Source organism: Falco biarmicus, chromosome 13 (genome assembly GCF_023638135.1).
Source record: "Falco biarmicus isolate bFalBia1 chromosome 13, bFalBia1.pri, whole genome shotgun sequence".
Lineage (NCBI taxonomy): Eukaryota > Metazoa > Chordata > Aves > Falconiformes > Falconidae > Falco > Falco biarmicus.
In genome coordinates, this window is record NC_079300.1 from 26,441,150 (window position 1) to 26,453,733 (window position 12,584).

Consider the following 12,584-nt stretch of genomic DNA (forward strand, 5'->3'; position numbering starts at 1 on the left):
GCCACGAGGAGAAATGCATTCTATTTAATTCTTGTACCAGCAAAGAGAGATGCATTCAGTCACAAAATGAGTTACAGCTCAGGAGGCAAGTACTGGAAAAGTCCAGAGGGCTGCTAGAAGCATCGCATTTTATGTAAGAGCAGGAGCGTAACCACCGAGCCAGAGGCGTTACGCTGCACAGCCCCAGTCCTTTGAGGTAATACCTAGAGCAAAGGAACCGGCCCAAAGTCCGAGTCATGCAAAAGCCTTGATACAGTTAAACTGAGGACAAATTGAGCACCTTCCCTCCTGGGGCTGTGTTTTCCTGCCCTCACTGGCACAGAGCAGGTGGTTAGGAGATTTTGTACACTAGTTTATGAGCCAGAGTCCTCTGTCACGCTGGGCCGATCTCTCAGGAAGAGAGCTTAGTCTGGCATCCAGTTTTAGTTCTGTGGATTCGAAAACTATTTTTTTTTCCATGAAATAAGGTAGCAGTTCCATTTGGAGAAGGAAAACCTGACTGTAACCAGGTTGAACAGCATGTGCTTTGGTACTGTGCAGGCACGTAAGGAGGGGGACCTGCCCTGCCTGGTCATCTATTCCTGGCCCTGCAGCAGAGGGAGGTCACAGGGGACCAAGGAAGTGCAATAGCTGGGCTGGAGGCACAAGGCCATCTCTCCTTGCAGCCTCAGCTAGGAATTAACTGCCAAGGAATGATCTGCTTAATACCCATCAGGGTGCTGGCTGGTTCCCTGGCCAGGAGTCTGGGGGTGAAGCTGTAAAGCTGTTTATGGAGGAAAAGGTGTACCCAGGGGCTCAGCCGGCTTCCACCGCACGTATTGTAAGTCAGTCCTTTGAGCTGCCTGCTCACCCCTCTCCAAAGACAGCAGGTTACTTACAGGGAGAAGCTGGACTAGATGATCATTGTATGTCCCTTCCAACTGAAACACGCCTAGTCTAGTCTAATCTATTAAGAGCAGGTGCAGGTCTAACCTTAGGAAAAGAAATGCTCTTGAAAACAACATTTGTCTTTGTTCCTCTTCCCATCCCCCAGGCTCCAGATCAGGGGCAGTTTAGCACATAGAATTCTCCTCCCAAACAGCCCATTCTGCTTCTCCCTCCCTGTTTCCCCGCTCCATAAAGCAGCTCTATACAGCTCAGCAGGGCTTAGAGCATCAATAGCACATGATATAGGGAGGCAGGAAATTTTCAGTCTTCTCCATAGAAAGGAACAATGAATAGCATTCCTTGCCCTGCATTTTTCAGGCACTTCAAAGGCGAGTTCAATGTGCAGTGACATTTCCCCAGCAGTGCCAAAACCCATGCGCTGCAAGGGGGACAGCCACTGCGTTAGTGTTCCCCTCGAGCCTGGCCACAGGGCTCACAGGCACACACAGGGCCCAGTCTCAGGGAAAGGGGGGGATGGAGGAGCTGGAGGGAGAAATCACTGGGCAGCTTCTTTGTGGCAGGCAGGTGGCAACTCTAGCAGCATCAGAAGGGAGAATGTGGGGGTTAACCTTGATGCTAGAGCACTGTGTTCTCAGAGCGTCAGGCTGGGTAATTTCAGTGCCTGGAGGAATCTAGGGAAACCTTTCCTGTACAGTTCAGTTGATCCTTCCTTGAAATCCTGGTAGCCCTTCCAGTCTCTCTAGTTGTGTCACGCTCATTACACCAACAAGTCACTCAGAAGCTCAGGAAGCGCTGTGGTTTGGAGGCCTTGTTGCTTCAACCCTCACCAGGACTGGGGTAATGCCTAGCGGACTGAGAAGGGCCTTGCTGTTGAGCAGCTGTGTGTCAGGGCTTTGCTCGTTTGGGTTTCTTCAAAGAAAAGGAATTGTGTTGATCCTCTCTTCCCAGCATGGATCTGCTTTACTTCACCATCAGAAAAACCAACAGAGCCACCTTGGCACTCTGCAGATGTCAGTGACTTCAGCAGTGCCACCCCACCAAGAGTACAACCTAGTCTTTTTAGCTGCACGCATGCAGCTCTGTGCTGCTGAGATTCAGCGAACTCAGGACTGATCCTCAAGCACGTGTAAGGAGGGCAAGGACGTGCTGCCTCACCAAAGGCAACCAAGGTCAGGACCTCATCAATGACATTGCAGGATTTCATTTCAACTGCATGCCCTGCAGGATGTTTGAAACACCCAGCCCTGGGAGTCAAGCCGTTATGTGTGATGCTGAACTTTTAAAAATGTTGCTAGCTCTGTGAAAGAACAAAGTAGAGCTGTGACAGACTTCTCCTAGTGGTTCAAAGTCCGTAAGAGAATTAAAAATAATGATCACTAAAAAAAGCAATGTAAAGAGAGAAAAGAAAGGAGAAGTCCCAATATTTTAGCCTGTGCACTTTTTGGCACCTGATTTGTGATTTTTGAGCGCTTTGAGCTGGCTGTATGCCGCATCATTTACCTCATCACTGTCTGAATCCTCCGACTGCACTCTAGGGCCAGTGTTTCCCTCTGACGTGTCTCCACAAACTTCTGGGCGTGTTTCAGCAGTGACTTGCTGGGTGGGAACAGGCCAGTGCAGAGCCAAAGGAGCTGCCAGCCCTTGGTCACGCTGTACCTGTGAACACGAAGCAGACTGTTCTGCTACAGCCACATAGAATTCTTTGCTTGACCACACACCAGCTACAAGGAAGAGAACCACGCTCCCATCACGGCATGTGGTGCCATCCAGCAGAGCGCTGCAAACCCAACAGAGCCTTCCCGCAGGATCTGGCAGCCCTTTTCTGTGCACCAACCACAGCCCATATGCGAAGACGATGCTAAATCCTGGCTGGTAAACATTCATGACAGTTGCAAATATCATTCAGAAATAAAGATAAGCTTCTAGTTTAACAGTCGTCTTGGCAGCAGTGACCCTGGTGCCATCCTCTTGGAAAGCCACTGTCAATTTGCTGCTCAGTCTCAAGTGTATTTGGATTGTGCTTCATCAGCTGTTTGTATTCCCCTGCCCCCATGCCAGCCAGCTTTGCTCGAGGCCCAAACACTTGCACGCAGCTGCCTTTTCCTTAAGTGTGCTCCTGCTCGGAAAAATGAGCGTGTAGGTGGCACTGTGTAATGGGGTACTTACAGCTCTTAAACGCTCCAGATCAAGTTTATGCCATTTTCAGGCAGAAAGTCAGTTCTTTCAGCCTCTGGACCTGTGAAATCTGCCAGCTGAAGCTCTTCTGGCATCTCACCCTCACCAGTAAGAAAGGCTCTGCTGCCAGGAGGTGGTTGGTCATTCCAGCTTCAAAGCCAGGAGCAGGACACGCTTCAGCCGTGTCCCAGGGTTCGCTCTGAAACGCTACACGGTGTGAAGTGGGTCTGGTTGGGAAAGTGAGCAGGTCTGCCTCTGAGCGGGCACCAGACACTACTGATAATGAGGCCCTGCCTTTGCGCTCGTTTACTTTTCTAATTTTGCAGATGAAGACACGCTATTTTAATCCCATTTATACTCTGTAGAACAGCGGTGGTGTGTCTGTGTGAGAACAAGACACGGTCCACAGCGCAGTAGCCTGGGAAGGGTGAAAGATTTGCTGCTTTGGCTGTTCTAATGAAAATGTATGGAAATAGCCACCTTTCAAGCATTGTTTTTTCCACATCAGTGATCCCTCTCAGAACAGTGGCCACATTGGTAGAGTACCTCAGGCATGGCACTAGCACCATGGTTACAGACTATGTGTTAAATAGCCTGTAAGATTTACTGCATGCAAGGAAATTTACCACTTCATAGTTACACACATGGTAAAAATTCCACTAAATTTAATATTTTTGGAACAGTAAGAAAATAACTAGAAAGAAGAAACTAGAAGCTCCTGCTGTAAGCTTTGCATGACACAATGCAGCTAGAAAAGGACAAACCATTTTGTTAATAATTAGTATTATTTTAAGCTTCTTTTTGCAATTCAGTTCGCCTGGAAATAGGTCAAATTCTCATTTTACGAGTGGGGAAGACACCACCAGCCTGTTTCAGAGACTTGGGCATGGGCAGGGGCCTGTGTAACCAATCTGTTCTGCAAGGGGGATTGTTTTATGTATTTTTTTTTTGCAAGTGTTTTTTTACTTGCTAAAAGTATAAATATATATATTTTAAAAAAGGTATAATTAATGGAAGTACTCAAAAGCATTCACTGGTGGTAAAAAGTCTTACGTGAACTATGTGCTGACAGGAGGGAAATACAGTCACTGGGAAACTGCAAACCAGCTGAGGGCTGGCAGAGCGGCCACTGAAAGCGTGCAAGAACTCCGGGCAGTGCTGTATTTTCTCTACAGATGCCTTGGGAGAAAGGGCTGCAGTCACACCTCGCCGGCCTCACGCCGTGCTCTGCAGAGCGGGATGCTGAGCGCTGGTGGGAGCAGCGCAGCAGCTCAAGGGTAAGGGTCCTGCTCTGTGGCCTCTCGCTGCTGGGCAGTGGGCCCGAGTGCCCCACAAAGGCGACCCCCACAGCACTGCCTCGGAAAAGGGGGAAGGGTAGGTGCCACTCCGACATCTGGCCATCCTTCCCCGCTGCTCCTGCCCCATCGCGAGTGCAGCAGGGGTTGCTGCTCAGCACCTTCACATGAGCCCTGGGCTCTGCAGAAGCAGGGTGTTTGCACCCGGTGAGTACCTGTTTCTGTTCTCAGTCAGTTGCTTCATAATCTGACAGTAAATCTCATCCCGCAGGACCTCCTCCTGGATAGCTGCTACAAATATCTGGTCAGTGACTTCCACAGAGGAGTGGGTCTGTTTTGAGGGATAGTCTCCCATGAATTTCATGATGGGTGATTGTGCTGTTAAGGACAAAAGCAGGCCGGTTTTGGAAGATAAATGGGAAGTCTCACTTGGATTCTAACACGTTAGTGACTCTGTTGATGCCTAAGTACCAAATGCTGGGAGGAGGGTCTGGCACAATATGCCCTGCCTGTCTGCTACCTCCTTTCCCCGTGCAGCGGTCACTGCTTGGCTGGGATTTGTACTGTATTAGCTGCTTGCTCTGGGCATATACAGTAAATCTCAGTCATTCCTAAAGCCACATTCTTACTTAAGTGAGCCATCAGGAGTTGTGGAGCATTGGAGGGAGTAGGAACCTTTCCTCCAAAGACAAGGGAAACAGTTGAAAGCCCCCACCTGGATGTAAATGTATCCCCTGTAATGTGGGTGCCGTCTTATCTTAACGGAGGTGCGTTTAGTGGTAGTTCTTCCTTCCCCTGAGTGTCCTCAGGTCCCAAAGGGAAGAGTGAAAGGATATCAGTGAAGGCCTGACAGGCCAAGTCTCGAAGATCAGGGTCTGTGCACGCTCTCTTCAGCAAGGGCTGTTTCAAGGGCTCCTTAGAGTGTGCCCACAGTTGGCTGCGCCCACGGGATTTCTGGAGAACAGCTTTGCTGATGGATTCCTTCTCTGGAGTCCTGAATGAAGATAAGTGCAGGCAATACAAAATTCCTGGATCAGTATTGCTATGATCATAGGAGGCCATTACTACAAAGACTTATCTCTGGGCATGTTCTTTGATCTCATATCTCCTTTCGTAATGCAAGTCAACAAGAACAGCCAAATCTACAAAAAATCTTGTAGATTCAGAAGGGAGAAGGCTTGCAAAAAGAAGAGAAATTTTAGAAGACTAATTTTTCCCTTGCTCTCCAAGGCCTGAGATGTTGTGCCTCCTCACTAGCTGGTAAGTGCTGAAGAAGAAGGGGTTAGAAGCAAGAACAGGCCCTGCTGGAAAAAAAGAAGTCCAACTGTGGTTCTTCTACCCTTCCCTTCGCATTTCTGCAGATGAAAGATGGCCATGTGCCAGAATCTCTGCACATCCCAAGTCACACTTAATCACAGGAAACAAAAAGAAGAAACCCAATTAGAAATGGGAGATGCCATTACATCCTAGGCTTTAAGGATCACTGAAGATGAACAAGAACTTTCCTAGGGCAAAAACTACACAGAGAGTTTCACCTGAAGTATTCATAGGAGAATTCCTCCAGGGTGTAAGGCTTCACTCTCAGATCCTCTTCATCAGGTTCATCCATGTAGGAGTTCTGTGAAGCTGTCCTCCTCTGGTCTGGAGACATCATCAGCAAACTCTGGAATGATACAGCCATGTGGAGATGTCACATGGACACAGGCCTCTGCACAGATTGTCAGGTGTTACTCAGCGTATGCGTGCACATCGTGCGTACTGAACCTGAGCAGTCTGTGCTGCAGGAGGCCTTACGTCCCCTAAGCAGCATCTTCAGAGACTCAAGAAAGACTTGGAAATAGTCAGCTCAAGGAAGCAAATTCCATAGACCCAACAGTAGAGGCCATCAAAATGTATGTGATTATCCAAAACACAACACTGGCTAAAAATGCATCTGCTTACCCCCAGTGTGTTTTCCCCCCACTTTTTGTAGCATTTGTGTACTTGTACTGTGCTTTGTACTTGTTAGCACAGTATCCAATATCCCGAATCTCCAAAACTGAAGACAAAATTGTTAGCAGAGTGATCGATGGGAAACGTCGACTCTCTCGAAGAGCATATTCTTTTAGAGTAACCTGCTGCACTTAGAGCTTCCCTTGAGACATAACGTATGATCACCAATCAAGCCCAGTGTGAATGCAGGAAAATTCAACTGCACACCCATTTCCATTAATTGCTACCAATTCCAGGCACTGAAATCACTAATGGTAAAAAGACTGGTTTTTGCAAAGTCATTGCTTTTGTGCAACTGCGATCTTCACCTTAGAGTCTGAGCTAGTTTTAGTTTTGTTTTCAGACAGGACAGAATGAAATGCTTTGCTTCAATGGGAGTTACAGAACTTGTCTGACTTCGGAGGAACGACTAACTTCCAGTTACAAGTTTAATCATATTTAACATCGTTATTACTATTTATCTTCCAGTCGCTTCAAAGAGAATATACAGCTTTTCTTACCAGCACTTGACTAGAGGGTTTTGTGAGAGAAGGAATGATGTAGATCTCTTCCAAAAATACGTTCCCTGTTTTGCCTGTCCTTTCATTCTGGGCACAGATCCAGCCAGAGTTTGCCTCCAGCCTTTTGTCTTCAGTGAAGATTAGCATGTCTCCCTTCTTGAAGGACAGGATGGCAGGGTCTTCTGGAAAACAGAATAAGGGAGTACTGTTCAGGCTTGACAGTCCAAGAAAACACAAAAGGATTGTAGCACGAAAGACAAGGGAATTGTATTCTGAAGGCCTGAATTCAATTAGCAATAGAAAGTGATTTGTGATTTGTGTAAATACGGCTAATTATCCAGTAACGCTTCAGACAAATCATTTAAATCTCCTCTGACAGCCTGATTTTGGTATATCAAGGGCAATGGTAAAGCTCCATTCGATTCAAATACATGCTGACTTTGTGTCTAGATCTGGCAGTAAAGCATGGAAAGAAACTCAATATTTGTGAGTAGGTAAAGTTAGTGTTTACATTTTAATCCCCCCTTATCTGTTCCAGCCACCTATGTTCCACAGAAAATTCCAGTTTACCACCTCCATGAAATTTTTCTAGAAAGTATTTCCAGGGAGCCTGGAGCTGTTTGATGCTGTTCTATCTAAATAAAGTATGCGAAGAAGTAGAAGGAGTAAGGAAAAGTGATTTTTATGCAAAGGTATTGAATCCCATTGCCTTATTGCCCAGCATCGCTGTGCTGATCGCTATGCATCCCTTCTGGAGCAAAGGGACTCTTGCTGAAGTTCTCCCTCTTTCCTTTGAGCTCTTTCAAACAAGTGCTGTGGGCTCTTTCAAGAATCCTTCCCTGCTCTGTAGAAAAGTTTTAAGGCTTACCTTGGGATTTTTTCTCCTGCATTGCCACAGCGAATCGTGATCTCTTCTTCAGTCCTTCCAGGAACATGACCACCAGTTCAGCAATGACAACGCTGTTTACAGATGTCAGGACAAACTCCTCGGCATGAAGTGTGATGAGAGTGCAACTCTGTCCAAAAGACTTCACTGCCCTACGTATTATTGAACGGTTTGTTACCAGAGCATCTGAAACACTTACAGACCCATCTGCAGTCCCAGCCAAGGAACCTACACCTCCTTGCAGACAACTCCCTTGCAGTAAGTATTGGTAGTTCTTAATTTGCCTTCTCATGAGTTAGTAGGTGTGAAGGACTGAAGTGGTTCAAATTCATTCTGGACTCCACCATGTTTTGTACAAAAGTGCTTCATTACAGACAAAAGAGCACCCTTCTTTTGGAGTAACCAGGCAACTAATTAAATCTCTGATGGCCCTTCACAGAGGTAATTTTGTGTATGTAAGACTCTGGTCTTTGAATGATCTGATGCAGGGATGTGTGTCCTCAGCAAGCCAATGGTTACCCTCTGTCCCTCAGTTATCTTGTTCAGGTCCATTGTGCTCAAGAAGTATACAACTCCCGGCACGAACAACAGAGGATGGCTGAACTGCGTTAGTTATTTGGGCCATTCCTGTCTTGATGCATGTCTGTGCTTCCTTACACCTTTCTGGCTGAGCAGGGTCATCTTTCCCTTCCACCAGCTGGGAAGATCCAGCCAATTCAGTATTTCCTTTACAGGCTGCTCAGAACTTGTCCCTTTTTCTCAGACCTAGGCTAAACCACCTTTCCAGGCTCAGATCCAGGGGGATGGCAGAGAAACTACACCTCCCTCCTAGGTGGAAGACCCTTTCTGAGTGTAGGCAGAGATGCCTTCCTCACATCTTGTCTTTCTGGGGCACTCACCTGTTGGTGTGGATGCCAGTTATCTCTGGGAAAGTCAGCTCAAGGAGCCTTTTTTCCGACTCATCCAAGAAGTAGATACCTTTCCAATTTATGGCAACAATGAAGTGGTTCTTGGGCAAGCTGGGACCTGAAAATGTAGAAAAAAGCTCCTTATCAATACTATACATTGTCCTCCTCTATTGATATTATATCTGTCCTCTACTCCCAGGCTCAAGGTATTACCTGAAAATTTAGTGACTTCAAAGAATCGAGAAAAAAGCAAAGGCCACTGAAAGCGAGCAAAATCTACGAGTTGTTCCTTTACAGTCTGACGAGACAGACGGTCCTGTGTGTATGGGGCCTGCAGTATAAAAAGATACCCAAGGTTTTCTCAGTAAAATCTGATTTGCACGATCTGCAGACAATAAAGAGCGGGCCTCATCCCAGAGGTCCCCAACAGCCCTCTGCTGTCATTGGTGTCAGGGGTACCTGGACAAAGTCACACCAGGAGCAGCCTCCAGGGGCTCAAGCCACATGCAGCTGAGGCCACCCACAGGCATGTGGATTCCAGATTTCCCTCAAATCCCCACTCACTGATCTGTTCAGTCTAACGCACTTTGGGTGCCATGGAAATAATTCACATAACCCACTTCCAGATCAAAACCAATATTCCATCCCACGCCCATCCTGACTCGATTGTCAGATGGAAGATAGAGAGCTGTAAAAGATACTCTATCCAGAGACTGAAATATACTTTTTTCATTCTGCCCCCCTGCTGAGCCCCTATATGGAAGAGTGAGTGGAAAGGTTCTCCTCTCCCCCAGCCCTGATTAACTGTTTGGGATACACAAACTGAGATGTTTTTCCTTCTTTCCCCCAACAGACTATTCATAAATGGAAATGGTGAAAGAAGCAGAAGCTGGTGCGCGAGTGGTTACGCAGCAGTGCCAGCCAAACCTCTTACCTTAGCGTGTGCATAGGTTATAAGGCTCACCCACTTTTCCAGGGGCTTGGACTTCAGCTGTTTCACTGGGATACAGTCATGGAGCACCTTCTGCACAAGTTCATTGTGGATGGAATCTCCAAACTGGATGTAACAATATTTTGCCCCTATCTCCACCAAATCCTCCTCCTGCAACAATGAATCCATTAAAAGAGGCCTAGAAAGATGTCACAAAGTCCAGATAGCCTCATTCAGCCTTGAAGCCTGCTTAGGAACTGGCTTTTCTCCATTTCTGTCTGGGTAACTCTTGACAGTCATCCAGCGTAAGGGGAGATGAACATCACACAATCATAGCATCAAACAGATTATTAGCAAAGATATTTTAAAAGGACCCAAACTATGCCTTTGGACACGCCTCCAACTGCCACATGAACTGAAAGTTGCAGAAAACCAAATGTATTAATTACAGCTGCCAGTGTGACAGCTGGTACAATCACCTGGACAGGAATTGTTCATTAAGAAGGGAAGGGTTGCTCATAGCCACTAGAAACTTCTTTCACCTTCCTGCTTTTTAATGTGGGAAACATTAATATAGTTTTCATCCTCTTCAAGAGGATGAATAAGGAGACCCACCTTCTCACAACGGTACTCTCCAAAACGGATGCCGCGAATGACTTGGTGGTAAATGAGATCAGTGCTGATAGGATCCTCCTTGGAGTTGTGCCAGGGAGTGAAGATTTCCTTCCGGAAATAGAGCCGCCAGGGCGCATTGCGTTCATGGGTGCCCCGCTCCTTCGCTAGCTGTTCACACTGCGAGATGGCATCCAGGACGTGATCTCGTCCCCCACCCAGTGACCAGACCTAGAACAAAGGGACACTGCGTGTACTGGCATGCTTGCTTTAGGTCTGAGTGAAGGACAACAAACCCAAAGCTCCTGGTCTCCTGACAGTAAGAGACACTCTGAAGACGTAAGCAGATGGATGTGCAAGTTGTACTTTGATAAGTGTGTGTATTTTTATGCACAGGGATGGTATTGGGAAAAATGAGTTGGAAGTTAAGACAAAGCAGCTCTGGCTCACAGTCTTCTGTTAGTCTCCTTGGACTTCCCTTGTCCCCTGTATAGGCCCTTAAGCACATGTGCAAGTGTTGCTGTAATCTAAACAGAAATTCCATCCCTGAATTAATTTCTCTGCTATCGATGGCTGAGCCTGAGCTTCAAGATGTCATCTGGCTGTGTATGTCTGTTTTACAGCATAACTGTAAAAAAAAAAAAAAAGCAAAGGGAAGGAGAGGCTAAAATGCCAGCGTGCGAGCTAACAGCAGCAGCCCTGGCGAGGACCTGGGCTTCCGGTGCTGCAGGATAGGGGCTGCATCAGCAGTACTGTAACACAGACCAAGAGAGTGATGTGCAGCAGTGCAATGAAAGGCAGAATGGGATTATCAGGTGCTGAGATTCAGGTAGGATTCAGAGCTGGTTTGGTTTGAGCATAGAACTGGTACAGGGGTGCTTCCAGAAGCCAGAGGGAGTCCTCAGTGAGGCTGGGTAGGCAGCAGCAACTGCACAGAAAGAGAAGGGAGCTTTCCTTCTATTTTTCTACACTTTACCTTATCAAACACAGCGATGTAGAGCGAAAAACCAAACATGTCCTTCAGTTTGGTTTTATCTGCTATGAACTGACAGATCTCTTTGGCAATGGAAGCAGAGTCTGCAGGGACAGTGATGCTTTGGCCATTCATCAGGGTGACGTTAAACATAATGGGTTTCTTCTGCTTCGTTGCCTGTAAGTCAGAGTTAAATGAGAGACATGAATTCTGGGAAAACCTTACTTTTCTGTGAAGAATGAAGACATTTAGGTTTAAGATCTCCACACACTGTACACCCTAGTCAACAATCTTTAAGTGAATCTCTGACACCCACACAGTTTCTTCAAAGCATGGTGAGTCTTAAATATAAATTACACCCCAGGAGCAGCACTGGACTCAAGTTCTCGCCTCCCCACAGCTCAGGGGAGCTGATTATCACATAACAGTGTGGACTGACGAACTTTTTTTATAAGCCTTATTTGGCCTGATGACTTTTGGGTGCAGCCTGACATGCATCAGTAGAGAGACGGCGTGCAGCAAGTACTTCACCCAGGGAGATGTGTGATAGGCAATAGGGTCGCACAAATTTAGGAAGGAATTGAACTGAAGTTTTCACTTGAAGTGGGTATGCGTGTGCCTTCTAATTGCTAGGGTGATATTTGAAGGAGCGGGGGGGGAGGCAATATAACCCTATCATACACACTTCCTCCCTCCATTTTAAAAGCATAAGCCCTGCACAGTTCTTTCCACAAATTATGGTAAGAGCTTTAACTTAAATCCTCCACTGGATTTAGGTTAATGGTAGCCAGAAGAGGTGCATCTGAGAAGCTGCCCAGACCAAGGCACCTGGTCTTCAATCCCCTTGTGCAATTGATTTGCATGATCGGAGTTGGGAAGATCTGTTAGCACAGGTTAGTAAATGCAATCCAGTATAAAATGACACAGATTGATACAATCAAGCAAAAAGGGAGTTGCTACCTGAAGTTCTAGCCAGCTCGGAGGTTCAGTCCGTGCCCCGTTGACATAGGTACGTCTCAGACGTTCAGCACAATATGGTGCATAGCCTGTGGGCCCGTGGTGGATGAAATTCAACAGGTACTATATGCACAGAGCATAAGAAAGAATTGGGAAACAGTAATCCTGATAAAACATTAGAAACCTCCTGCAGTTGATCTACTGGATTAGAGTGACCAGTTAGCTTACAGTTCACTAGAAAGTATTAAAGGTTAGGGTTGGCATTAGTGTTTTGAAAAAGGAGGTTTGAGACACCAAGTTTTCATTCATTCTGCAAGAAGAAGACTTGTGTCAGTCTATTCACTATGTTTAACTACACAATAAATATTAGACAGTGGAGACTTCATTCTTACAATTAGGTTAGGGCAAGTGTTAGTGATTCCAACTGAAGAGCCTGAACTCTTTTGACATTCTGTATGAACAAAAGT

The 12,584-nt window shown here is 46.5% G+C and overlaps 1 protein-coding gene across 3 annotated transcripts in view; it reads right to left on the minus strand.

Annotated features, from left to right (window-relative positions):
• Positions 1–12,584, minus strand: part of MYO7B (myosin VIIB) — a 55,899-nt gene that overhangs the window by 8,216 nt on the left and 35,099 nt on the right. For 2 of the 3 annotated variants that reach the window (XM_056358514.1, XM_056358515.1), the window contains exons 29-40: positions 12,121–12,240; positions 11,164–11,337; positions 10,191–10,418; positions 9,579–9,746; positions 8,858–8,975; positions 8,636–8,762; positions 7,719–7,888; positions 6,851–7,032; positions 5,894–6,021; positions 5,195–5,352; positions 4,574–4,727; positions 2,389–2,544 (exon numbers count right to left, since the gene is read on the minus strand). In XM_056358514.1, coding sequence (XP_056214489.1) covers positions 2,389–2,544; positions 4,574–4,727; positions 5,195–5,352; positions 5,894–6,021; positions 6,851–7,032; positions 7,719–7,888; positions 8,636–8,762; positions 8,858–8,975; positions 9,579–9,746; positions 10,191–10,418; positions 11,164–11,337; positions 12,121–12,240 — 1,883 coding nt within the window. The remainder of the gene's footprint in view (positions 1–2,388; positions 2,545–4,573; positions 4,728–5,194; positions 5,353–5,893; positions 6,022–6,850; positions 7,033–7,718; positions 7,889–8,635; positions 8,763–8,857; positions 8,976–9,578; positions 9,747–10,190; positions 10,419–11,163; positions 11,338–12,120; positions 12,241–12,584) is intronic. The other variant, XM_056358516.1, reaches the window with a different exon arrangement.